The sequence below is a fragment of the Haliaeetus albicilla genome, chromosome 19, assembly GCF_947461875.1.
Source record: "Haliaeetus albicilla chromosome 19, bHalAlb1.1, whole genome shotgun sequence".
Lineage (NCBI taxonomy): Eukaryota > Metazoa > Chordata > Aves > Accipitriformes > Accipitridae > Haliaeetus > Haliaeetus albicilla.
In genome coordinates, this window is record NC_091501.1 from 5,384,416 (window position 1) to 5,410,992 (window position 26,577).

The 26,577-nt window shown below is 46.1% G+C and overlaps 1 protein-coding gene and 1 long non-coding RNA gene across 2 annotated transcripts; one reads left to right on the plus strand and one right to left on the minus strand.

The window, feature by feature from the left end:
* The first annotated feature begins 6,076 nt into the window (after positions 1-6,076).
* CKAP4 (cytoskeleton associated protein 4) lies at positions 6,077-14,266 on the plus strand. The gene is made up of 2 exons (XM_069807407.1): positions 6,077-6,530; positions 11,155-14,266. The coding sequence occupies exons 1-2, from the start codon at positions 6,156-6,158 to the stop codon at positions 12,484-12,486; spliced, it is 1,707 nt and encodes a 568-aa protein (XP_069663508.1). The 5' UTR covers positions 6,077-6,155; the 3' UTR covers positions 12,487-14,266.
* LOC138690061 (uncharacterized) lies at positions 13,790-16,341 on the minus strand. Its single transcript, XR_011328848.1, has 2 exons — positions 16,168-16,341; positions 13,790-15,727 (listed from the first exon to the last, which is right to left on the minus strand). It is a non-coding gene; the product is annotated as an uncharacterized lncRNA (long non-coding RNA).
* Between the last annotated feature and the right edge of the window lie 10,236 nt (positions 16,342-26,577).

A 26,577-nucleotide genomic window follows, 5' to 3' on the forward strand; every position in this document is an offset into this window, starting at 1 on the left:
TTTATTAATTAACCAGCTATATCATCTAAAACTGCACAAAGAGTACTTGCAGCAAACATCAGGGCCAGTGACTCAGGGTCCACTTTGTGTGCTGTCTGTGTGGACTGGCAATTGTGGAACCCTGTGGTGCCCCAGCCTCACCAAATAAACTAGCTTCTAAATATTTATATGAAAGATCAACTTTAAAGGAAAAAGTGTCTCGGGTTATCACCCTACATCACAGAGTAAGAGATGGAATTCCAGAAAGGGATGGCTTTAAAACAACTTTTTTTTTTTTCAGCTGTAGCAGTGCCCTTCTCCCACGGCATGCCAGCTGTTTTGGAGCCCATTCTTAAGTATCTAGCTCGCTCTGTCTGTCTGTCTTAATCTCAGATGTGCACCTGTACATATAGCTGAGGCACCAAAGACATGCTTCAAGATTCCAGTCCAAAGGCCAAGAATAAGTTAGACACTGCAATACTTAGAACTTAACCTCATTTTTGGTTTCAATTCCTTCCTGATCCAGAGGCACTGAAGCTATAGGCCATTATGTGGATCTTGAAGTAGATTACCTACTGTGGAGATTTTCTCCACTGAGAAACATTACTCATTTCTTGTTGTCTGTGTCTTCCGCAATGTCATCCAGGAAAATAATTGTACAGCCTTTAAATTTGTTCTGCTCAATTAAGATCAATGTCTTTGTGTCTTATGTAGGACATGCAGGTATGTGCTGGTTTTGGCTGGGATCGAGTTAATTTTCTTCATAGTAGCTAGTATGGGGCTATGTTTTGGATTTGTGCTGAAAATAGTGTTGATAACACAGGGATGTTTTCGTTCCTGCTGAGCAGTGCTTACACAGAGCCAAGGCCTTTTCTGCTTCTCACCCCACCCCACCAGCGAGCAGGCTGGGGGGGCACAAGGAGTCGGGAGGGGACACAGCCAGGACAGCTGACCCCAGCTGACCCAAGGGATATTCCACACCATATGACATCGTGCTCAGCAATAAAACTAGGGGGGAGGTTGGCGGGGGCAGGGGAGGGCATGGCTTGGGGACTGGCTGGGCATCGGTCAGTTGGTGGTGAGCAATTGTTTTCATTTGCATTACTTGGCTGTCTTGGGTTTTATTTCTCTCTCTTTGTTATTTTCCTTTTCATTACAATTTATTATTATTTTATTTTATTTCAATTATTAAACTGTTTTTATCTCAACCCACAAGTTTTCTCACTTTTACCCCCCTGATTCTCTCCCCCATCCTGCTGTGGGGAGTGAGCAAGTGGCTGTGTGGTGCTTAGTTGCCGGCTGGGGTTAAACCACAACAAGGTACAAATTTGGAATTTTGACTAGTGTCTCAAGTTGGCCTTAATTCTTGGCCTTTCACTACAGTGAAGCACTGTTAATTGAAATGAAGGACTAGTTTGTGCTCAGCCTTTGCAGCAAGTTAGTTCATAACCTTTCCTTACTGTTACCAGTAAAACTGGCAAAGACAATAAAGCCTACAATTAATGCACTGCTTTATCCAGCAAACAGCAATGCAGCTACTAAGTGGGTAAGACATGCAGCTGCATTTGGCCCTGCATGTCAGAAATGTCCCAGTATGTGCCTAACTGACGGTTAGAGTGGGAGGAGAGGGAAAGGGCAAGGCAAGTTACTGTTTACACCAGGGCCCATGATGACTAAGTTGAGAACATAACTTGAAGTCACAAGATATTTTGCCCTAATCCTAATAACTGAGCCAGGCAGACTGGCTTTAGCGCTAACAGATGGATGTTAAGACTCTGGGTTGACTGAGACCATCAGGCCCAGATTTGATAATAGGCTCAAGGGTGAGACAAAAAGTCTACAAGGCAGGCAAAACAGAATATTGAAACTTCTCAGAGAACATGGTACATCAGTCAACTCTCCAACCATACCAGTCTGCAGTGTCTAGCTGCTTTACCACCTCAGCAAATTCCTAAGGCACACTCCCCTCAGCACTTGTGGTCTTTCTGTACATAAGAAATAAAGAATTTGACCCACTGTGTCAAATAGAATGAGAAGCTGTTCGTAGAGTGGTGTTCTTGGTCAGAAATAGTTTGTATTGGTTCCTTGGGGAGAAAAAGCCTTAGCTAGTACATTACTAACATTTTCCTTGTCACTGCCAAGCTGGAGAAGGAGAAATGGTGTGACAGTTACCTACGCTGCCTTACTACCTGAAACAGATTTACATCCCTTGATGCTTAACATTGATGATCCTCTTGATTATTGTCTCTGGTAATATCCATATGGCTCAGTTCTTATGGTAAACTCTCTGAAATAAACAGCTTCAGAGCTAAAATGCTGCATCTTAGGGTACTGCTGCAAATCCTGGCCTTTCTAGGCCCTTCCTAAATAGAAATCTGAGATCCCCCTTATCATAAAGTGAGACAGCTAAGGCTGTGGCTAGATGTTCACTGTGGAAACTCTGCTATTCTGGCCTTCCCACGGTGCTTTGTTTACTGCTGAAGATTTCTACTCCCATGGTATTGAGGAGGACAGAATATTCTGAGGGTTCCCCATCCATTTCAGTGCAAGCCCCACCCCGTATCAGCTCCAGCCACCTCTAGGATGTATTTAAGACAACCTCCTGACTCTGTGCAAGCTCTCCACTACTTGTTAGGGTCAGGGCAACCAAGTTCTGTTGTGGTGTCCATAACCTGCAGTCACTCCAGCATCCTCTCCAGCTAGTGACTTTTGGCCTCAAGTCTGTGCATTTGACAGAATTGTGCTGACAAAATGCCTGAGACAATCAACTATAAATTCTCCTTCTATCACCCATGCTAGTAGTTACTGACTAGAACACCATGTACAGACCAAATAGTTCAGCTTATCCTAAAACTTGGCAGAAGTATTGAATGGAACTGGATTTGCTGGGCTGAAATCGGGGCCTGTGATCCTGCCTAGGTTTAAGAGTCACTGCCTCTGAAGAATACTCAACTAAAATTTCTTTAAAAAAAAAAAAAGAATCTACTAGGAATCAAAGGAAAGACCAAGAATAGAAAATGTCTTCCAAGACAAAACTGGATTGGATTTCTTACTGTAATCAAATAGAGAAACAGATACATTACCATGTCAAGCTTTTATCTTGCAATGAGTTATGGCTTACACATTAATATGAACTTCCACTCATGGAATGACTTTTGGCAAGCAATGCATTTCAGTATAACATAAAAGCACAAGAAGGAAATACATCAAATTTGCACTGGCAGTTCAGCAGCCTAGGTGTAGAACTGGAAAGAGCTTGTTGCTACTAACATTTTTTTGTCTTAGAGACACTGAAGCTACATGTGTAAGATCTTTGCCCAGAAGCCCCAGTAGAGCTTTAAAGCATTATTTTCATTCATTGACTCTGTGTCTTGAACAGAATTTTCTTTCATCCCACACAGATCTTTAATACAGGCAAATATTAACAGATACAAACATGAATACAGACTTTTTAAAAGTTAGCTTTAGATAGAAAGATACACATTAAAATACAGAAGAGTAGTAACATGTCTGAGGGAGAAAGCAACTGCCAAGAACTTTTCATTGTGTTGTTCTTCAAAAACCAAACAACAAATCATTTTGAAACTACCACCATTACTACTGGTTGTCTAGCAGTTGTTTGCTTTTAGCCCAGGTCTAAATCCATTACTGCCTTTCATGATCCTAGTTTTCAAAAATACTTGAAAGTCCATCCTGATACCCTAGCTACTCAGCATGTCTATCAGATAGGAGGATGGAAGTGTTAGAAACTGAGTAGCCTCATTGGTCAGGCAGTTGGACTAGATGATCATTGTAGGTCCTTTCCAACTGGAACTATTCTGTTCTGTTCTAGACTATTTCTGTCTGAAATGGGGTAAGTGTGGGGATGAAGCACTGGAGAAGATTTTTTAGCATGTTTTTATTTTTAGGATTCTCCAGTACAGGCTCTGTCACATTGGACTTGTTACAATGCTGTCCTTGGTCCAGAATCCTGGGTCCAAGTGCCTCATGGAAGCTGCCAGCAACATGCAGACTGCATCTGATTGCAAGCTCTCTTCTACTAACCCTGAAATAGCAACTTCCAATCTGCATCTGGCTTTGAATCTCCAGGCAACTCATGAAACAGAGTTTCTGGACAGGAGAGTAAGTCTCGCTTCCAATTTGAAAGGGAGCAGTGAGCAGGACATCAGCACAGGGGCCTCAAGAACTGAAGAAGGCCAAGCAAATACAAGTGCAATGTACTCCATCAGCTAGTATATGAAAAAGTCGGTATTGGTGTTGCCTGCAGTGTGCCTGTTGAGGTTAAAAGAAGACATGCCCCAGTCCTTTCTTGTCAAAATTAGGACTCACTTCCAGAATTGTAACCCATAGTCACAAAAATCAGGTGCAGTAACACACCTTGGCCTTGCACTGTGCATGTGGTGACAGCTTTACATAAAAGGTTACAAAAAATCCGTCCCTGTAAGCCATCAGTTATTAAGGGTCTAGACCCAAAACATCGTAACATTTAGTGACCTGGCAGAACAGTTTGATGTCTATCACGTAACAGTCACTATGTTAACCTGTTCAGTTAGGGCTAAAGAACACAAAAAGAGGTACAATACTGATGAATTCAAGGTGTATTTTTTAAACGGTTAGGGTTTTCTGTGCTATCATCTGTCCCATAGTCTGGCCTAAAGCAGTAGGCAGACAGCAGAAGGGGACTTATGTTGTATTTTTTCCAAGTTCCTACAATCAAGCAAGTATATGATAACAACTTAAGATACAACTACTTGTTTTCTGAAAAGGGTTTAGCAGCTCTTTCTGATGCTGGAAAATTTGAGGGATTTTCAAAAGAAGTTTTAGAGTTATTCCCATATATCTCCCTTCCACCCAAACAGAGGTGTAGAGCACGTTCTCCTCCCCTTTCCACCATGTAAAAGAGTACCCACCCCCCAGCCCTCTGTTACCAGTGCCCTAAAATTGCAGCGTCAAGTCCACCCAGTTCCCTTGCATAAGGATCCTCTATTACACGATCAGATGCATTTCCCCCCCCCCCGATACGACCGCTAATTAATTCAATGCACAGCAGGCTGCTTCCTCCACCAGCGCCTTATCCCTCTGCTCTGCCTTGCTCTCTCCTTCCCCGCTCTCCTTTTCTTGCCAGCACATTCAAATCAGTCTGCTCCCACCTCCATCTACTCTGACTCCTTACTAGCAGGAGAAAAACTGACAGCAGGAAGATCTAATGGCCGGTCTGTGCTCCGCACCCTGGCAGGCCCTAGCTGGAGCCAGCGGTGCAGGGGAAGGCCTGCTCAGCCTTTCCTGTCCTGTGCCAGGACATGCTCTGTTGGGAAGATGAATGCAGCGGGCTCATGCCGACGTGGTGAGGCAAAAGAGCATGCTCGGAGTGCAAAGGCTCCGCAGGGAATTTTGGTGCGGAGGTCCCGGCCTCTACCGAGAGCGCTCAGACAAAGCAGTGCGTGAAACCGATGGGAGCTTGCGGCGGGCCAGCAGCACCCCTGCCAGTCAAGGCAGCTGTTGTGGGCCCGAGGGACCAGCCTGATGCCAAGTCTCTGCTCTAGAGGCACTAGAACAGGGTGTGGGGGGGTGGGCTGCCTATAGAGAAAACAACTTTTTCTCCACGCCTTGCCCTCAGAGCTTGCTGCAGTGGTTCCAGCCGAAATCACAGCCGAGCAAAAGAGAAGTTGCATGGGGCGGGAGGCCGCCGCGCTCTGCCACCAAAACCACACGCAAGACTCAAAACCGGCAGCGGGACCGGGCTGGGCTTGGGGACACCAGGGGGCCGGGGGCTGCGGGGCGGGGGGCCCGGCGCACCCTGCTCTGACACCCCCGGGCCGGGTCCCGCGGGCAGGCGTGCCCGAGAGGGTCTCCGGGAGCCCCGGTCAGCCACCGCCCGGGGCTGGGCGGGGGCTGCCCCTCCGCCCTGCCCGCCGCTCCCCCGTCCCGTCGCCTCCCTCGGTACGGGGCCGAGCCCCGTGTGCGTGGCGGCTCCCCCCCGGCAGGGACCGGGGCCGTCCCCGTGTGCGTGGCGGCTCCCCGGGGCGGGGGCCGGGGCGGGGCGGGGAGCGGAGCGCGGCGCTGCCCGGGCCGGCGCCCCCGCCCTCCCTCCCTCCCTCCCTCCATCCCTCCCTCGCCCGCTCCCGCTGCTCCCGCTCCGCGCACGACGACGACGACGACGGCGGCGGCGTCCCGCCATGTCGGCCGCCAAGCACCGGGGCCCTAAGGGGAGCAGCCCGCCCGCCGCCGCCGCCGCCGCCGCCAACGCCAACGAACGAGGCTCGCAGCCCGGCGGCGGCGCCGAGGAGGCGGCGGCGAAGAAGCCGCCGGCGGCGGCGCACGGCCGGGGCGGCAGGGCCGCCGCGGGGGGCGGAGGGGGCCGCTCCGGCTCTGGCCCCCGCCGCGGCTGGGCTCTGCTGCTGGGCGCCGCGGTGGTCCTGGGCGCCGCGCTGCCCGCCGGCTGGTACGTGCGGCAGCTGCGGGAGGAGGTCGGGCGGAGCGCCCGGGAGAGGGAGGCCTCCGGCCGGCAGCGGCAGGAGCTGGCCGCCACCCTGGACGCCGTGGTGCTGAAGGTAGCGCGGCGCCGGGAGACGGGGGGGGGAGGACGGGGACGGGACGGGCGGGCGGGCGGGCGGGCGGGGTGCCCCGCGGGGACGCTCCGCGGTGGCGGAGGCGGGAGGGCGGGTCGGGGACCGCCGGGGCCCTCGGCATTGCTCGGCGGGGAGGGGGGCAGCAGCCGCCCCTGCGGGCGGGGGGACGGGGGGGGGGGGGGGGGGGTCACCCCTTAAATAAGCAGCCGCGCAGCTCTCGGATAGTCCGGCTTGCGGGAAAGCAAACGTGTCCCATTCACACCCCCGCGCCGCGCCTCTCCCCTTCCGTGCTCCCTCCGTAAAGATGCTTTCATGGCATTAGAGGGACAAATCGAGTCCGGGCCGAGTTTTTCCCCGCGCCTGCAAACGTGGCCTCGGTTAAAGCGAGAAATCCCTGGCAGGCAGCGCAGAGCGGGGCCGGGCCGGGGCGGGACCGGGGCGGGGCGGGCGGCCCCCGGGACAGCCCGCAGCGGCGGCCGCGGCCGGCTCTTCCCCCAGCTTGCTCTTCCAGGGCTGCGGCGTGAAGCCATTTTATGTAATGCAGTCAGCACGCTTACGTGTTGGCAGAAGCGGGGACCTGCAGTTTGGAGAGCCTGCTGGCGGTAATTTTATATCTTCGACTCTGGCAAATCGTTTAAAACCGAGCGTGGCAAGGTGGGCTGCTCTTCGTCGACGCATCGAGCGAGCAGGTGCGCACGCCAAGGGAGATGGTGTGGCAGCACGGTCGGACGTGGCAGGGTCCTGCCTCGACGTCCCCGCGCGCTCCAGAAAACAAAACCTGTGCCAGCTTCACCGAAGAGCAGAGGCCGTGCCAGAAACACCAGAACTCCTGCTGTTCCCGGCCTTCCACGTTCCTGCCGCCGCCTCCGGCCGAGGGAGCGAGACTCGCCGTGTCCGTGGCAGTCCGGGACTGCGGAAGAGCTGTGAAGTTGTTGGCAAAGGGTGTGGCTCAAGCGAAGCGAAAGAAATGCTCGTTTCCCTCCTCATTTTTTTCACTCACACCTTATTAGCCCCTGAGCCAGAGTTTCACAAGTGGCACTGTCCATCTGGATATGTCTTAGGGTGCCTAAAACCTTTGAAAAATGGCATCTGTGAAGGCATATCATCAACATGCAATCAAGCTCCTGTCTAGGGAGTAGGTAAATTGGTTGGAAGGCAGTATGTAAAGTTATGACCGAGTCAGATCAAAGAAAAGGAAATTCTTGTCTCAGCTTGACTGCCTTCTGCACAGCGAGCCGTGCAGATTCCCTGTATTCCCTGCGAGCTTGGGCCCGCGCCGGCAGTGGGGGGACATGGCGGTGGGATGGGTGCTGGGAGAGATCCTCTGGCTGTTCTGTGGCACTCCCAGAAGCGCACTGGCCGGCACACGTGGAGTTTGTAGGGTCAGTCGTGGTGTCTCCTCTTCCTTACAAGAAGGAGGAAAACTCATATGAGGGGGGAAAAGGGTTGTAAAACACAGGGCTATAGTGTCGTTTCTGAATCTAATTGAAAATCATGCGCTTTTTACTTACTGATGACTGGGGTGTTATTTGAACTAGCAAGGGTTGTTGTTTTTTCCTAGGTTTTAAGGCATTTTTACAGGCTCTTTGTAGGAAGGAAGACATTGCAATGGCAGGGCATGCAGGACGTAAGATTACAATACATGAGTATAGAACCCAGATGTATGTGCAATATATAAGCCCTTTCAAGCGTAAGAATGGGTACAGTTTGCTGCCTCCATCTCCACATTGTTGCAGAAGATCCTAAGTGTACCTTACATATTCTAGGAGAGAGGTATATGTAACAAGTTTATAAATAGTTGGTTTCAGAGAGAACTGAAACTTTCGTTGCCTGTGTATAGCAGATGGCTGATGTTAGACACACATACAGTAGGGCAAGAATAAAAGATGGGGGAAGGAGGTCACACAGTTTCAATGTAACCCTCGAAAGCTTTGCTTGCTGTGGTTTGGTTTGGTGTTGTCTTTATAGAAGAATGTACTTGAGGGAGAGGAGACCAGGCTGTATTTCATCACTTTACAAAAGTGCAGGGTCCTGCATTGTACTCGCCGAGTGCTGTCAGCGCAGGCTGCTGTCTGGAACTGGCTTTGCCCTTGAGTCTTTTACTGCAGAGAGCCCCTGTCACAGGAGTAAGCGTTATATAAACTCATCTGCTTTACACATTGGCAGTAGGAGGAGAAAGGAAATGATGTGGAAGTTTAGTCTTTAATGTAGCACAATTTTCAGAGAGGCCAAGGTCTTTTGGTGTTTAAACACAAGATAGTATGACCAGTTAGAGAAGACATAGTTGTTAGCTATAGATGCATTTTTATGTGCTATTTATGATGTTAAACCTTTCAGGGGCTATGGTTTCAAACCTTACCAGCCATGAACACCAAACAGGCAAACTCACACATAGGTGCACACACAAACCAACTGTATAGTGAATATGAACTACTACTTTGAAGTTGTGAGTTTTACCCGTGTCGTGCAAGCGGTTTGCTTTGGGCCCTGTTGGCTCTTGGTTAGGACAGATAGATTAGAAGCTGGTCTAATTTGAAGACCCCAGTCCATTTTATTATGTCAGAGCTGTCTGATCTTCAAGTGGCTGACCCAGCTGGAAGTACAGAACAGCTTCAAGTTACACCAGGAGCATTGCCCAAACGCAGTGGAGGAGCAGGTATAAAGTCCTTCCACTGCGGAGGGGTGGGATCCGTCTCTGTCAAACGTATGGCAGCAGAGACCTCGTGGCCCTCTGGAGAGTTCTGGCCATTTCTGATGCCTTTTCTTAGACTAAAATTGAAGATAGTTAATCGCAAATACAAATTTGGTGATTTGGTTGGAATGTGTCAAAGAAAATAAATTCTGTCATAAGAGGGGGAGGAGAACTTTCCTGTGCCCTCCTTTTAGATTTCTGAAATCCATTTATAGTGATACAGAAAAAGCTCTCTATGTGGGAAAAATCAGAATGAATGACAGCTAAGATGTAATGAAAATGAGGTTGGTAAGTCAGTGTAATGGCTGGTGCCCTGCTGCAATACGTATGGCAGTATAACCTGCTTCCCTCCCATCCCCCCACCCCACTCCTTAGCTCATTTCTAGTTTCGTACGTGAGCACTAGAGAATACAAGTAGGGAATGTAAAGTCATTACAAACCTTTTTACAGAAGAAGTGAAAAAAAGAACTCATCTTTATGGGTCTTCTTCAAACTGCAGGGATCTACTGGAGCAAGGACAAGTCTCATGGCCGAACTCTGCAATCCTTACACAGTGTAGACTTCCATGAAAACCACAGAGGACTTGGCCAGGGATTTAGTCTTGCAAAAATACATATGAATAACTTAATTTCTACTTACTAAGTCTGTTAGGTCTTTTGAAAATAATTTCTAGGTTCAGAGTTTGACTGGGAACTGCTGGAGCCTCCTTCAGTTAAAAAGAAAAAAAAATAGCAGCTCTGTATATTTCTTTCTAAGAACATATAAAATATACTTCCTTTTATTTGTAAAATAAAAATACTCCTCCAGCTGTGTATCTAATCAGTAAACATGGCAGCCCATGTGGCATGACTGATTAATGTACCCCTCAGACATAGGGAGTAGCACGAGGCAAGGCAACACACATTACTCAGCACTTGCCATCCTGCCAAAAGCCTTGAGGTATTTTCTACATGATGGATTCCTGTTGCAGCCAGTGGGAGTTCTTACACTGCTTTACAAAGTTTAAAAAAATACAACCCACACATGCACAAAAAGATTTCTCCACATCTTGAGACTGATACTCTGCTTGGCCTCAAAATTAAGTAACATGTGCTTCCCCATTGGTGTGCCTGGATCTTACCTTTAAATGTGAGAGTAAATGAATGTGGAGGCCACTCACCCATTGACCTTTTCCTTGTTGCTGCTACTAAAACCAACTGTAGTTTTTGTAATTGGGAAGCTTAATAGCATACCTGATCCAGTGGTAACAACTTTCTGTGATTATTAACCTGAGATAGGTGCAAGTCAGTCCCCTTGGCAGCTGCTATGGCTTTGTTCTCTGCTTGTGTACATACACGTGCCCCTGTTCACTAAGAGCATGTGGGTGTATGCATGTGTGCGAATAATGAGGTACTAAGTATTTAGAACATTGAAGCCTTTCTATGTTTTTTATCTTAAAAAATAGTTAACAAGAAAAATCTGTGTCTCCATTGGTGTCTAGGAGCAGCAAAATATCATGATTACTATTCCCATTCCCCAGCCATTCCCAGCTCCCCTTTCACCCTAATTTTTCCTGTTACTCTTTTCTTGCCTACTTTGAAATTTCATGTTCAGGAATTGGTCCAGATGCAAACTCTGGAGACTTGAGTTTGATTTGTGCTGCCATGGATTCCCTGGATCATCTGTGGCAGGTCAGTGAGGCCAAGGAGCCTCAGCAGGAGATGTATGTATCTATAGAGCTGTAAGGGTCTAGATGCTGGGCTTTTTGTGCCTCCCGTATCTGTATGCCATAGGGTCACCTCAGGTAGGGAGCATGAAGGATTGCAAGGTGATCATTTCATATGGTAACAAGGGCCATAAAGATCTTAGACACAAAGGGTAAGGATGTAGGTAAGGATGAAATCGTAATATTAACCATGTTGATTTCTGTTTTAGGTGCGTTCCCTTCAAGCCACATTTGGAGAATTTGAATCTATGATGAAAATTGCTCAGCAGAAGCAGGAGGTTACCGAGAAGGCTGTTAAACAAGGGGAGAGTGAAATAAACCGGATCAGTGAAGTGCTTCAGAAGCTGCAGAATGAAATTTTGAAAGACTTGTCTGACGGCATCCACATGGTGAAGGATGCAAGGGAACGAGACTTCACATCTCTGGAGAACACAGTGGAAGAGAGACTAACAGAGCTAACCAAGTCTATAAATGATAACATTGCTGTATTCACTGAAGTCCAGCAAAGGAGCCAAGATGAAATCAACAATATGAAAGCAAAGCTTGATTCACTAGAAGAAGCAGATGTGTATAAACATGAAATTAAGGTGCTAAAAGATGCTTTTGATGAGATGCAAGCATCCATGAAAACCAAAGAAAAGGACATAGAGACCTTGAAGAGTACAATAGACTCCATGGAGTCTGATGTGTATACTGAAGTGAAAGAGCTAGTCAACCTCAAACAACAACATGAGAAATTCAAAGAGGCTGCAGACACTGAACACCTTTCATTAAAAGCTTTACAAGAGAAAGTTCTGAGTGCTGAGGATTCTATTAGGCAGCTCCCTGGTGACATTAAAAGACTCGATGAAGATTTACAGCGAGTTAAAGCTGACCTTAACAAATGGGAAGAAAATGAACTCTTCAGAAAAGCATTAGAAACTTTTGGGAAGAACAGTGAAGGACTGGAGTCTCGACTGAGGCACATAGAAGACAGCCTGGAGTCTCTCACTTCTGTTGCTGCTCAAAACAGTGAAAAGTTGCAATCTTTCCTTTCTAAGGAGACAGAATACGAGAATAAGCTCAGTACCCTGGAACAAAGCATTACTGCTCTTCAGGGAATCTCAGATATGGACGTAACTTCAGTCACAGACATTCTGAAAAATCTTGGTGAATCACAGACCTCGCTGTACAATGACGTGGAAGACTTGAGGAGAAGCATCAGTGACCTGCCATCCTCTGGTGCTCTTCAGGATGTCCAGAAGCAAATTAGTACTTTGTTGGATCAAGGAAATCTTCAGATGGGTCAAGCACATTCTCAAGGCTATCTTGAAAAATTTTCTTCTGTGGAAGGTTCTGTAGATGAACTGAGATCTTCTGTCAGCCAGGTTGATTCTGATTTGAAAATGATAAGAACTGCAGTGGATAGTTTAGTCTCTTACTCAGTGAAAATTGAAAATAATGAGAACAACTTGGAGTCTGTGAAGAGCTCAATAGATGACCTGAGGAACGATCTGGAAAGGTTGTTTGTCAAAGTTGAAAAAATACATGAAAAAGTTTAGGCAGTGGTGCTCCTTGTGCAAATAATGGATTAAGGAGAATAGCTTTTGTATGCCCAGTTTTTTACTCTTTTTAAAAGCAATTTGATACCTCCAAAGAGAATAAGAATACTTTAATAATAGAGACAGTTCTGCTTATTTCCTTTATTTCTCTTTTGTATAGTGTTTTTGGTTTGGATTTCTTTTTTGTTAAATTTTGTTTTAAGAAAACATGAATTTAGTTGGGGGTTTTGTTTCGAAGGGCTCATCTTCTCTATCAAGTTGTACCGCTGTAACTGTAGTGGTGTAACTAAGGCACTATAGCCTCATTAGCATGGGCACATATTTAATGGCATGAAGGTGTTTCACACTATGACACTAGATATCCCACACAGAAGGGCTACAGCTGTTCTGGTATGAAAAGCATACTGCTGTACACACTGATAATTTTACTGGTATGTTTTGGTTTAAGAGACAAACGAACAAAACTACATCTCTATCTTAAACTGTTTAGACCGGTAAACTTAAGTGTGGACCAGGTTTGAAGCAACTCATCTGTCTCTGCAGTTTGGGACTCAGCCATGTGGTCAGTTTACCAGGTGTCAGCTGAGCTGTAGTGTATTTCTGTGAGTCCTTAATCTGTGCCAGGGAGCTAACAAGGAGTTAGCTGAACCCCCCGAAGGGAAGGTTTGAGGTAAGTGGCATTGCTTGGGGCTAAGACCTAAGACCTAAGAGAGGTGTTCCACCACGTGGCTGGAGAGATTCATTCTTCATGATCATAGGCTTCCTTCCCAGTATCTTCAGCTGCTGGTGTAAAGGACTAGTGCTCGGAAGGGACATCTGAAGGATGTGATTAGTTTCAAGAGGGTACAGTAATATTTTTATCATTTTGGGGGGCTATTTACATGATGAGGCTGTGTCTTTCCTGGAAAGACCCAGTTTGTCTGTGATACCGGATTTTCTGTAAAAATGATCATGAATTTGAATAAGGAAAGAGGACTAAGACTGCACCTCTTTTATTCCATGTATAGCAAGCATGCTAACGATAATAGTACACTCCAAAACACACAAGGGGGAAAATCACCATGAAATCAGCAGAATTGCTTCTAACGCATATACATTTCAAGTTTTCACACAGCTGACAGTGACCTGAACTCTTGTTAGGTATTCAGGACTTGGTGCCTGACTTTTGTCACCATTGTTGTCACCGGGTGCCTGCCTGGGGCATTGGTAGCAAAGGATCCTTCTAGGAACTGGTTGAGAGTGAGAAAAAAGTGTCATAATTCTCTAGATGTTCATTTAAAAATTACTTCTTCATGGAACTTGCTTGGTTTTCTGTCTTTTTGGAAAGGATTTCTAATATCTCTCCTTTTCAAGTTTACTTTTGAACTTTATCCAAAGATTTGGTAAAGGGCTCTGCACACTGATACTTTGGAAATAGGTCATGCGCATCATGCCCACCGCAGCCTGCACTAGCCAGATCCGTGGCTACGTTAGAAGAATTCCTAGAAACAGCAACTCCCAGAAGTGGTGTGCTTGTGGGAACAGCGCAGGCGAAAAGGAGTTCTCCTTGGTAAATAAGATACTGAACCATACCTGGTGGTGTTCCCACTGTAAATGGGAAAGAATTGCTGTCAAAGAAAGAGGGACCCATGGCATTAAGGTAACTTGTCACTGTTGGAACTGCACTGTTCTTTGTTGACTTCTCAAGTTCTTGAACAATGTTTAGGTTACTGTGAAATGAACTGTATGGCTTATTTGCGGTATTTTTAATACATAATAAACATTTGGAATATTCTTTGCACCTTTTTGTGGTTGCTGCTTACTTAATGTTGCATGTCCCAGGATGCTTCCAGTGGGGTACAGGAAAGGGCTTGGGGGAAGCACCATATGTGATGTAGCTCTATACTTGTTCTCAGCTTTCATAGGTGAACCTGGAGGCAGTCCTATCTGTTGTGGTTACAGAGTAACTCTTAAACAGGATTTGAGCCAGTTCAATGCAGTGGCATTGACCAGAGTGCACAGAGGTCTGAGATGTGAGGTGTGAAATAGGTGATTTATGCAATGAATGACCGCCATGTCAGACACCGCCAGCAAGGCCTTGGCAAGACTTTCTGAATGCCTGAAGCATGTAGAACAGAAATAACATACAGAAAGGACCTACATAATCTTTCCAAAGTGGCTGCTCCTTTTGTATAGCTTTGGACGCTGGATTACAAGGCCCATATACTGATACCATCTTCATGAAGGATGCCAGGCTTTCAAAACTTCAGGAAAGGGTGATTTCATTTTGATTGCCCGCAGAGATGACCCCCAGCTTGCCATATAAGCAGCTTTGGAATGGTGAGAGCCAAATCTTGTTTCCCCTGTACTGCTTTTAGTGTTCATAAAGGAGTGTGGGCATCATCATGTCCTGGCAGTTCCCGAGGCCAAATTCATAGAGATAGGTAATATCTGTTACTAGATTACCTGTATGTTCAACAAAACAGGTGAGCGCACAAGCCCTTCCATCTAAAAGAGATTTGACATAACCTGTTGACCAGGTTGACCTGAAGCTGGTGATGAGCATGCGGTAGCTTTAAGGAGCAGTAGCAGCATGATGAGGGAACTTAAAGCTGCTGTAAAGCCAGCAGTGCAGCTGGGCCAAATTGGATCTCAAAGATTAAATGAAAAATTACTAGTTACACTTCTAGTAACTTAAATTCTATGGCAAACTGTTGAAATGACCTATTTCACTAAATAAGAATAATAATTCTCCATAAATAATACAGATCTTTCACAGCGGCAAGGATCCCTTGGGCTGGAGGTTCAGCTTTTACATTTGGCTTGCCAGTTTCATCAAACACAAACACTTCCTAATTCCCTCATAAATGCTCACAGAGCACATCCAGTCCTAGTGCTGCTCTTTACCATTGTTCTTACATTTTGCAATTAAGGAGGTCTCAAGCAAGACCTGGTCTGTTGCCAATGCTCTTTTACATTATTAGTAGTAGATCAATAATGCACTGTTACAGTAACAAATTTCAAATGAAACTGTCCACCTGATTGATGAGGTGTTGATCGAGCCAGTTCATTTACATCAGTCTTCATTTTCAGCTCTCATCTTATAAATGGAGAAGCCATTAGGCCGAGGCACTGTGGGCTTGTTCACTCTTGAAAGGGCTTGCCCAAATAGCTACACTGGTAACTGTGATGGAGATAAATCTTGCGCTGCTGCAGGGACTTCTCCCAGTAAGACTTTGGCCGCTGCCTCAAGTGAAATAACCTGTAACAGCAAGAAGAGTTTCTGGTGGCCTAAATGCATATGTTAGAGGTTTTATTAAAACATGGGTTAGTGATTTAGTCTTTTTACCATCTTATTTGACGTAACTCAGCTGGTAGCATAAAGAAAGCTGCAGAGAAGTTAAACGACTACAGGAAAAAAGGCTTTCTGGGATGTACAAACACCATGATAGCCTAAAACTGCCCAGCGCGGGCCCTCCGTTCTACTCGGCACTGCCAAGGGCAGTCTCTGCAGTTTGGGGCACTTCGGAGAAGGCATGGCTGAGCTGGAGAGACTCTTGAAGAGGAAAATGGTGATGGTCAGAGGTGAAACGTTCGAGGACAAAGAGACTGAACAATAGGGCCTGTTCAGACTTAAAAGAAGCGGAGGGAGGATGGGAGGGAAAAGAGGAATGAAAGACATAACAAGCAGCCTTCAACTACCTCGCAGGCGGCCGGGCGAAGAGGACGAACCCGTCCGCCCGTTCCAGGTGAGCGGCGCGGATGGCGTGATGGCGGCGGCGGGGCTGAGCGGGTCCCACAGACCGAAGGGCCCGCCGCGGAGGGCGGGAATTCCTCTGAGGAGAAGGGCTCGCGCCCGCCGGTAGCGGCACAGGGCGGCGGCGGGCGGCCCCCGGTGGCGGCGGCGGGGAGCGGCAGCCGGCGGCTGGGGAAGGGCTGGGGGCCCGCTCGTCCGTCGGTCCGTCTGCCCGACCCGCTGGAATTCCTTCCCGGGGCACGGGCCGGGAAGGTGCCCGGCCCGGCGCCGTCTGCTCGCAAAGGCCGGGCGCCACCTTCCCCCCCCCCCCCCCCCCCCTTATCCCTTCGGCTCCCGCTCACGGGCCCCGTTTAGGACTCTTCTCCTGTGGTATCATCGCCCCCCTCCCTGAAAAAACCCTTCATCCAGCGCTGGGCTGATTCGAGAAGCAGCTGCTACTTCTTCTGCCATCTTGCTAATACCTGGTCCCTGGCCCGTTTGTTGTGTCATCAGCTGCTTAGTTTTTATAGATGTTTAGGGAGGGGGAAGCTGCGGCTGTTTTGGTTTTATTATCGGCTGTATCCCATCTTTAGCACCGTGAGATGCTCATCCCTGTCGGTCCTCTACCCTGCCTGTCCCACGTGCGTTTTAGTCATCGCCATCCTCCGCCAGCCACGAGCGGATACTCACCGCTGTCAGAGATGCAGAGTCAGAATATTTACACACGGGACTTTATCGACACTTGTTTGTAAACCCTGGCACGAGACGGTCAAACAGCATAGAAAGCAATTCCTTTTCTCAAGAAGCCGTTTGGTCTAACACTGACCAAGGATGCTCAAAGACCAAGTCTGCCTTGGACACCATTCCAAAAAGTGTATTTTCTGCTTGCTCACATAACAAAACCTCTCAGAATCTCTAGGACACCGTATGTTGCAAGCTCCCAATATAAAGCATCTTCTCAGCAGTCAATGCTTGCTCATGCACTGAGAAAGGGAACTCGGAAATCTCTTTAGGAGAGCAGAGCTCGATGATTCCTGCATTTATAATGCAAATACTAAAGCCCACAGCTATTCAGAGTTAATGCAGCACCACAGTTGTTGCTAGACCTCAGACAAAGAGATCTCAGAACTCTGCTTTTTTTAATATCGGAGCTTACAGAGCAGGTGTTCCTTTGGCTGCTACAGATATAAATAATAATACATCTCAAAATCTTTTCCAAGACAATGCTATCTAGATGCTCAGCTTAGCATTGGGGCACAATTCTCGTCTCAGGTGACTCCAATTTCACTGTGAGAGGAATAAAAGCCAAAGAAGCACTTTCTCATTTTACTAAATGTCCTGTTTAGAGAAAAATAGTTTCGATGAAATACTTATTATGCAGTTAACTCCTGTGCCCCACCCTCGTGTCCATCCACATTTCTAGAGGGGGGAAGCTAGTTCAGATAAGGCCGGCTTTGTTCCACTCAGAAGGATTTTCCTTTGGCACTTTCTAGATGTAAATATGTCAAATTCCTGCAGATAATCCCTTCCTGTCAATACTGCTTTAGAATGGGATGGAGTCCTAGAGTTATGGGTGAGGATGGAAAACAACAAGTGGAGAAAGAATCAGGGTTACCTTGAAACTTTCAATTTTTTTTAGTGCTCTGACTTGCGAACAAAGTTCTGATAATGTTTTATTTCCCCCTTCTTTGCTCCTTTTTACCAAATTTTCCATCAATATCTGCATGTCAGGGGGATGCAGAATATGATGCTTAAATATTATTTGCTTTACAGTAATAATTTGAAGACACAAACAAAAACAGGGCTTGAGATGACAGCCACTGCAGAGCCACTTCTTTAGAGAGAGCACTGCAAGAGACAGGATCTAAACAAATGAGTTGACATTGTTGCTAGTGGCAGGTAAAAACAAAACATTGCAGTTCCCAGAGTGTGTTTGGGTGGTTCACACTTTGGTGTCACTCAGGCTAAAAAACCTTTCTGCCAGGTACTTCCCTGTCCTGGAAACTCAGTGCTCTGCGCAAGGGAGCAGGATCCAACCTGCAAGGTGATCTGCCTGGGAGCCAGAGACCCGGGGAGGGCAGCAGGCTACCTGCGAGCTGCGCAGCCTGGGAAGCCTCGCTTGTACGACCACTGAGGACTGCTCAAATTGTAAACTGAAAACAGTCAGGTCTTAAAAGAAAATTTCTAACCAGATGGGAAACTTAGACATTATGGAGCGACAAGGGTCCTGATCCCCTTTTCCTTCCCTGGTACAAAATCAAGGGCCAAAGCACTTTGCCCAAAGCCACACAGAAAATGTGTAATATACCCAGCAATGATTTCCAGTACCTAAAGCTCCAGAAAAGCCTCTCCTTTCTTTTGAGTGCATCAGAGCTGTTTACCAGAACACCTAATAGCTAACAGATCTTCCCATACTGAGCAAGCCTTTCCTTTTTGAAGTCCCCTTCTCAGGGTCTGGACACAGCAGCATAAGGACATTATCAAAGGAGGTAGTACTGGCTTGTACAGTTTATGGTTTAAACAAATATGGTTTATGGTGTTGGGGAAGCAGGCTGGGCCTCAGGGCATATTTACTAGCTATTTCTGTTCAAAGGATTGCAAACATTAATAGTATAGACAGCCGAATGCTCATCATTAAGGTCCAGAGTAAACACCTAACTGAGAGACAGCCTTCTTGATGCTGTTGTTTCCAGCTGCCTGGAGTTTCAGGCAGAGCAGCTATGCTGGTACATGTTCAGCTGATGCCTTCAGAGTTCCCATCACAACCCTCAGAGCTAGAAACAAAAGGGACGTTGACTGATCTGAATGTAGCATGCTGAGTGAATGAAGGTGTTGTTATTCCTACGTCATGTGTATAACGCCATCGCCCACAGGTCCAGACCCTATCCTAACAGGTGCTGGATGAGAAGACTTATTTACGCATCCATCCAGTGGAATGCTCTGGGCACTAAACTGCTCTCCCAATGGCTTCTTTTGTAGGATTAAATGTGGACTTCAAGCACCCCATTCTGATAATTTTGCCTCATCCCCATACCAGATTTCTAACATCATGCATTCAGGTCTGAAGATGGTATTGTTCTTTGCCCTTTCATTAAATATTACACATTCTTAGGATGGTTTCTAAGAGAGGAAAAAGACCCTCAGTTCTGTCTAATGTGTTTAACATTTAAAAATAAGATATGCAAGAAAAAGAGCAGCTTTCCCATTCAGGAAGGAGATATTTGTATTGCTAAAAATAGCCCTACTAACCTTTCCTTAACTTAAGATTGATGGTAGGATAATTAACGTTTGCTGGAGTCTGAATCCTTACAGATAATTAACTGAGGTGATAATAACCTCTTAGACCCATGAAAAAAACCTCTGTACTTGAATGCGTTCAGTGATCAAACTGCATTACAGCACCCCAGAAGAATGTCACAGCCTTCCAGTGACTGCAGGTTGGTGGCACGACTGGAAAAAGCCCTGTACCTCCTCCCTAAGTCATTGGGGTTTTAAAGCCGCAGCAGCTGTAGAGGCAGCAGGATGACTCCTCATGGCCTTTGGCTTCAGAGGAACCTCCTTTGACTAAGTCAGGCCAGGACATTGTAGAGCCTTCAGAGCGTATTATCACACAGGTACTTTTGGGTTAACCTGCAGCAACACGGGGATTTATCTGTGGAGCTGTAGGAAGTGAGGGTGCAGGCTACATTTGTCCTTTGTGTCACTGTTCCCTCCCTCCACCCCATAGTCACGTAAGAGACTACCTGCCCAAAGGAGCTGATCAACCAAAGACAGCAGAGGGACAAAGACGAGGTGTGCTAAAGCAGCGTGGCACACAGCAGAGAGATAACCAGTCCAGGTGGCTGGTGGCAACCACTGCGCCTGTTATATTTTTATAATGTTAACTTTTAGGTGTTGCTGCACCTTCCCCTCCCTGTCTTCTGTGGGATCACATCTTTCATGCGATATGATCTGAGGCCGATGGACATGGATAGATCCTTCTCTGTCGACTTCCACAGTAATTGGAGGAGTTGTGTGTGGGATGGGGATAGGGGAAGGTGAAGAATTCAATTACAAGGCAAAATTTGCAAGGACCAAATAGAATAGATCCCTGCTGCTTTCTAGACCCCAGCCCCATCACATATTTTCCAGGGTTTGGGGAGCTTTATTAGTTTATAACTTTTTCCAGGGCAAAGAATCTTCTATTTCTTCTGTCCATTCCTTCAGTATGGACAGGGAACACTTACAACACAGTCAGCAATAGATAGTGGTGTTATTTATAAAATACAAGCCTCAAAACCAGTTTTTGGTTCAGGTCATGTAAGAAGATCAAGGACTTTAAGCACTGCAACTAAGTGCTCCAGAAGCACTGGCAGCTACATAACTCAAGGCAGAAATCACATGTTTGAATATTCTAAAATTAGTGTATTTTCACCAAAGCCCACAGGAATCATCAAGGGTTGGGTGAGGGGTTGCATTTAGATTTCACTCATTTGTTCATCCGGTTTGGGGGATCACTGCTCACATGCAAACTTGCTGCTGTAGTAGAAGCTCTGCTAATAGTTTTGGCAGACAAGTATGTGTCTCCTATTAATGTCTTAGGGTCCTGCCCCTTGCAGCATGCATGCTGACTCTGTACTTAACACAGCTCAGTAATGAAGCTCTTGTGCATGTGGAGGTCTGTCCCCAAACCTCAAACAGTTGGAGTAAAGGCTTAATCTACCCAAGAGTCCTACTACACTGTCCTTTATTCCGATTCTGATTTGCCTTCGCTTGCCTTCACAAAGCTCTTCAGTTTCCTTAGGTTTGCTATTTTGTATTCATTAGAACTGGCAGAATTTACTGCTTTACCTATAAAATTAATTCACTAACAGAGCTGCTGTTTCAAATGGTTGCACAGAGTTAAATCCCTGTTTGTGAAAGTATTTGAACTATGAAAAGAAGCACATCTATTAAAAAGAGGTTTTGGAGTGCTGTTTATTGTTCCTTTCAATTTCTCTCATGTCACCGAAACAAAAAATTATCCTCCTCCTGAAGAGCAATGAAATAAATCTAAGTGCTTAAAATCTTCACTGCATGATCCAAGTTCAGGACTATGTGTGCTTTCTTGCATTGGCAAAAGAGAAGCAAACTGAGAAAAGATGCACTGTAGAAGTAAAGTTCAGCATTTGCATTTTTGTCTGAACCATATAGAAGCAGCCAGGTGGTTAATACAGCCATGATTTCAACGTTTCCTGGACAAAATTTGGAGATAAATTGGTCTCAGGATGATGGCTGAGGCTAGCAATCTGCACTTGATTCCTGCAAAAAGGAATCAAGAACGCAACAAGCAAATGTACATTGCCAAATTCTGCAGTGAATCCAGCCGACCTCACTACCGTTGCCTGCAAAAGGGAAGGAAGTTTCAGAGGGTGCAGCTATACTGTATCTTGAGTGTGAGCCCAAACTTCCTTTATGCCTAAACTGTTTGGACAAGAGCCTGTGCTTGGGAGTGGGGTTTAGTATGTTTTTGAACAGAGGAGCTTCCTTCCTTCCCTCCCTTCCAGTCTGCATCCAGAAAGCAGAAGCAGTGATTTACTATGGGTTTATAAAGGCAAAGGGGGATGGGGGGCTCAGGCTAGTAGCTATCTCTGCCACCAGCACAGTTGAAACTCCCAGCCAAAGTGCTTACTCCCAACTCGAAGCACTTAGGTCCCTCTGAAGTTCGTACCGAGTAAAGATAAACGCATCCTGAAGTGCTTTTTTAATACCATGGGGATGGGCTTGACTGAGGAACCTGGTTTAAGAGAGGAGTTCTCCACTGCAGATGAAAAAATCTAGTCACTATGTGATTTATTAGTCCCTCTTCAATGATACTTTTGTTTTAAGAGGGCTTCAGTTACCCTCTGCTGACTGGAATTTTTCATTTATGTGGGAGAAGTATTGCTCCTTGACTTGAAAAATGACTTCCAGTGAGCAATAAATGCTGCGGGCCTCATCCTGTGGCTTTGGGCATGACAGCTCACCAGCGGTCACTTTGCCACAGGATCCTTGCCATTCTTTCCCGGTTTTCTTTTTCTTGCCTTATGCTTTACACATGTTTGTAATTAGCTTTTTTTTTTTTAAGTTGCCTTATTACATCTCCCTCTGTTCCAAGCTGTCAGCTATGGGTTTCCTTGTATGCCTTGTCCCAGGCATTCCTCATCAATGCACTCGCTGAAATGCTTTTACTGCTGGAGAAATCCTTTTCCAACATTGTTTCCAGTACCATGAGGTAGAGCGAGTCCTTGCTGTTAAGGAAAATTCCCTCTGGGGAAAGATCTTAAGTGCAGTGAAAGACTCAAGACCACCAATTAACCTGCTTTCAAAAATAACGGCAACGTTTAAGGTGTGGCTGAAATTCTTCTTGTACATTTTGGTCTTAGACATTATATGCACATTTCTGACAATGAAACCTCTGTCTGGCTGTATTTTTGAGTCTCCTTCACAGTTATCAAGGAAAAAGATTGGGTGTTTTGGCAGATCTCTAATGCAGGTTCTGCCAGTAAGTTTATTCAGAATAACTGTTTTCTTTAATATGAGTCCTGATCTTGCAGAGAATCTTACTGCTTCCTGTGCTTCCACCACGATATTGCTCTACCTTATATTAATCCTTGGTAGGGAGCTGTGGGGTCTGCCTGTTCTTTCCCTGCCTTCTCCCCCTTTCTTTAGGCGTATTTGTTACAAACACTGTATTGCAAGGCAGTTCGACTCAATTTACTCTTTTCAAAGTCAAAGTGAATCTATTTTAAAGTAGGTTTTTTACTTATCAAAGAAACTCTTGCATACTTGCAAACAAGAAGAAAACAGCACATTGTCATGATGGTTGAACAATGTTAAAAACATCTAAACGTGAGTAAGCAGCTGTGTGGGACACCTTCCCAGAGCACCCGGGTTCAGCAGGGTGCAGAGCTTTGTCACCCTGGTCACCCTTGTGCACTGCTCCGGCAGCGGAAGGCAAAGGAAGATTGCAGTGCCCTTAGGATGAGAGGTAATGCTGAAGCCCCTAATTCTGCAGCTTGGTTTTCTGAGACACGAGAGCCCCTTCTCATCACTCCGGCAGTGTAAATGTACTTCAAAGATAAAAAAATTCCATAATCAGTCAGGAACTTGCATTACTTAAGATGTGGTGTAGAACAGGTCTGGTAGTGCCCATCTTTGGGCTAAACATGTTGATTAACTGCCTCTTGCTGTCCCAAATCCCATAGTAGTCTCAGACTGGGGCAGAATTTCCCATTTGCTGCCCTAGCAATGCATAGGGAGGCTAGCTTCTGTTGACCAGGCTTTCCGTGGTAATTGAAGAGATCACATGAGTAATTCCCACAACATTTGCTAAAGTGCATGTGGATCTCTGAAGAAGAACACTGATCACTCTTCATAAATATAGTATAATTATAAACATGTACAAGTCTTCCCAAATACAGGGATATATTGCAGTTACCTTTCTAGCCAATTTGCCTGTACAGATTTGGACAGATATTCAACACTCTGATCATATCTTCTGACAGTGCCTCAAATTCTCCTGATATCCTTCTATAGCATAATGGCAGTTGTGCTTGGGGATCCTTCCACAGCCTCCAGCTCAGCTACTGCAACAGCAATGAGCAGGACTCAGTCCTGTGGGAGTAACAGTGCATCTTGCTTCATGCAAGATTTAGACTTCAGCTTTGTGCTGGGACTTCTTCAAAGGCGGCCAGGAAGAGCAAGGTTGCCAAGCCTCACTGCAACCCTAATGGGATTCAGTCATCCAGTTCCCCATGGCGGCCGTGAAATCCCACTCTCAGCTCCATATCTTGCTATTTACATAATGTTCACACCCCTGTGCTGTAGTTTGGCTAGGATCAGTTTAGTTGATGGGCCCAAAGAAAACACAGGAAACACATCAGAGTAAAGAAGGAAATCAAGAGAAAATCAGATAACGACACTCATCCTCAGCATCGCCTTGAAAGAAATGAGTTAGATGTAGAGAACAGAAGGAGCAGCCACCAATTAAATGGGTCAGGTTACCAGCATGAGGCTATTCAGACAGTGATAGTAGGAATGGTGATCAGATATGCAAAGCTTTTGAGATGCAAATTTAAATTCCCCTGGTCAATGGCATGGCTCCAGATGTTCTCTAGTGTAGCAGGTCAGAATTTTTTCCACTGTAATCCTGCTTTCTCCTCCAGGTTCCACTGACCATAAACTTTTCATTAGTGCCCTTAACATAAGGCACAAAAGTCTTCAAACTAACACCTGTTGCATCTATTTTTATAAACCAAGGGACTGATTGGTTCCACAGGGGATTCAAGAATAAACCATATTTAGCAGCCACAAAGGTTTTCTATTAACTTTATGTTTCTTTTCCTTTCAAAACTCATGACTGTATGGCCTATATGTGCCACCTGCTGCTGTTCCTTTTTGACATAAACCTCTCTTTGTTTTGCTCCTTTAAACTTGGTGCCAGATTCTGCTCGCGCTTGTGCCCTTGTAGATCCAAAATAACTCCTTGGACGCTAATGATGCAATTCCAGTCTCTTTCTGGGGTAACTGAGAATAGGAGCTGGCCCTTGTCGGTTCAAATTTACCCTTGATGCAACTCCATTGAGGGTGAAGGAGCTGCCATGAGGGTATTTTGGCCTCACCGCCCCATGACACAAAGTGTTTCCTGCAGACTGCAAACAGTTTGAGCGTTGTCCAGCCGAATGTGGTGAGTGCAGCAGGTCACATACCTCTCATAAAGCTCTGGAGCTAAACTGGGTCAGTGGAGGCACGACAGTCCACATCAGCTAGAGTGGCCCATGTTATTTATGTGAAGGAAGAAAAATATGTGCAGATGCATCCATCCAAACCTGTAACTGGAAGTGACAGAGGCGAGGGGAGTTCCCCGCTCCGCTCTCTCATCAGAGATCCTCGATAATAACCCCTGATGGAGAAAGCCTCTTCCTGGGCAGCTGCAGATTTGATTTTGGTCTTTGTCCAGCCCAAGCAGCTCAGATCTCTAAAGAAGTGGATTTTCTATACAATAGGGATGGGATGCACCGAAGCGTGAGGAGGAGGCGGGACGCCAGGTGTCTATGAATGAGCTAACGAGGAGCCCGAAATGCCTCCATATCCCTCCCCTGCCCCCTTGTTCTGCCCTTGGACTGTAACACGGAGCAGCACAATGGATCAGTATTAGCCCCGGCGCAGCTGCGAGAGGTCAGGCCCTGCACTTTTGTACAGGAGTCTTTAATTTAGGCTCCCTGGGGACTCATTTTTCAACCGACGAGAGGGCTAATGCTTGAGCTATCGGGGGAAATGACATCAGTCAGTGAGAGGACAGGCATTTAAGAAAGGCAGCTTGTACTTTAACCTCTCCTACCACACCCTTGGTGTGATGCTTAGGTAGCCTTTTCTGCCTTGGTCTCTTTTTAGTAGCCTGTATAAAGTCAACAGCCCAAATCTGTTCACCTATTCTGCCACTGATTTTCGGGAACTCAAAACTTAAGGAAATAGGTAATTGCTTTTCGTGACACTCAGTGTAAGGTTAAGTCCAGAGACACCAAGTCTGACAGTAAAAGAGGCAGAGATAGATGTGTGCTTTTTGCTAACTGCATCATAGGCAGAGTTAAGATTATCTTCATTCTGATCTACTCTCCCAACTACTAAATATTAAGCCCTTGTGATCGGCTCTGATGCTCTACAATGCTGCCTGCTACTTGCACAGTATTATTTTCTACCTAGTTTTATTGACATGGCTTGTGTTATTAACTGCAAGCTATTTCTCCAGGGAAAATTAGGTTGTCCAGCCAACCTGCAAGGAAAAGAGTGGATGCCTTACGCACATGTAGCAGGACGCCTCTGTCTCTAGTCTTTGGACAACGAACAAGTAGCATTAATGAACTTCTGGAGGGTTCAGCCCTTCCTGGCTGGAATGGTGGTGGTTGTGATGGTGGCAGGAGGGAAATGCTGGTGAAGGCAACAGGGCCATCCTCAGCACCGGGAATGGGATATGCACTAGGGAAAAACATCCACTCTGAGGAGCAAGTACTGGATGTGGGCAATAGTGGCCTGGCTGCCTTCTCAATGAGACTAAAGAAATCTGAAGTAAATGTAGAAAAATCAGAGAAAATGCACCTGCAGGAAAAAATTAGAGTAAAGTAGGAAAGGAAATAGGCTATGAAAGTTGTTATCTAGCATCTGTGCTGAAAAGCAAAAATAAAAATTTCCATGACTTACACTGGTATAAATCAGTATTATTCCTACCGAAGTAAGTGAAGTTACACTGGCATACACACAAAGGAAAATGAGGTCTCATAAAGAACAACGGTCTCTGGATTAAATCCATTACTGGTGTAAGCAAATACATTCCACAGACCTCAAAGAAGCCATGCCTGCTTGTACCCATGGTGAATTTG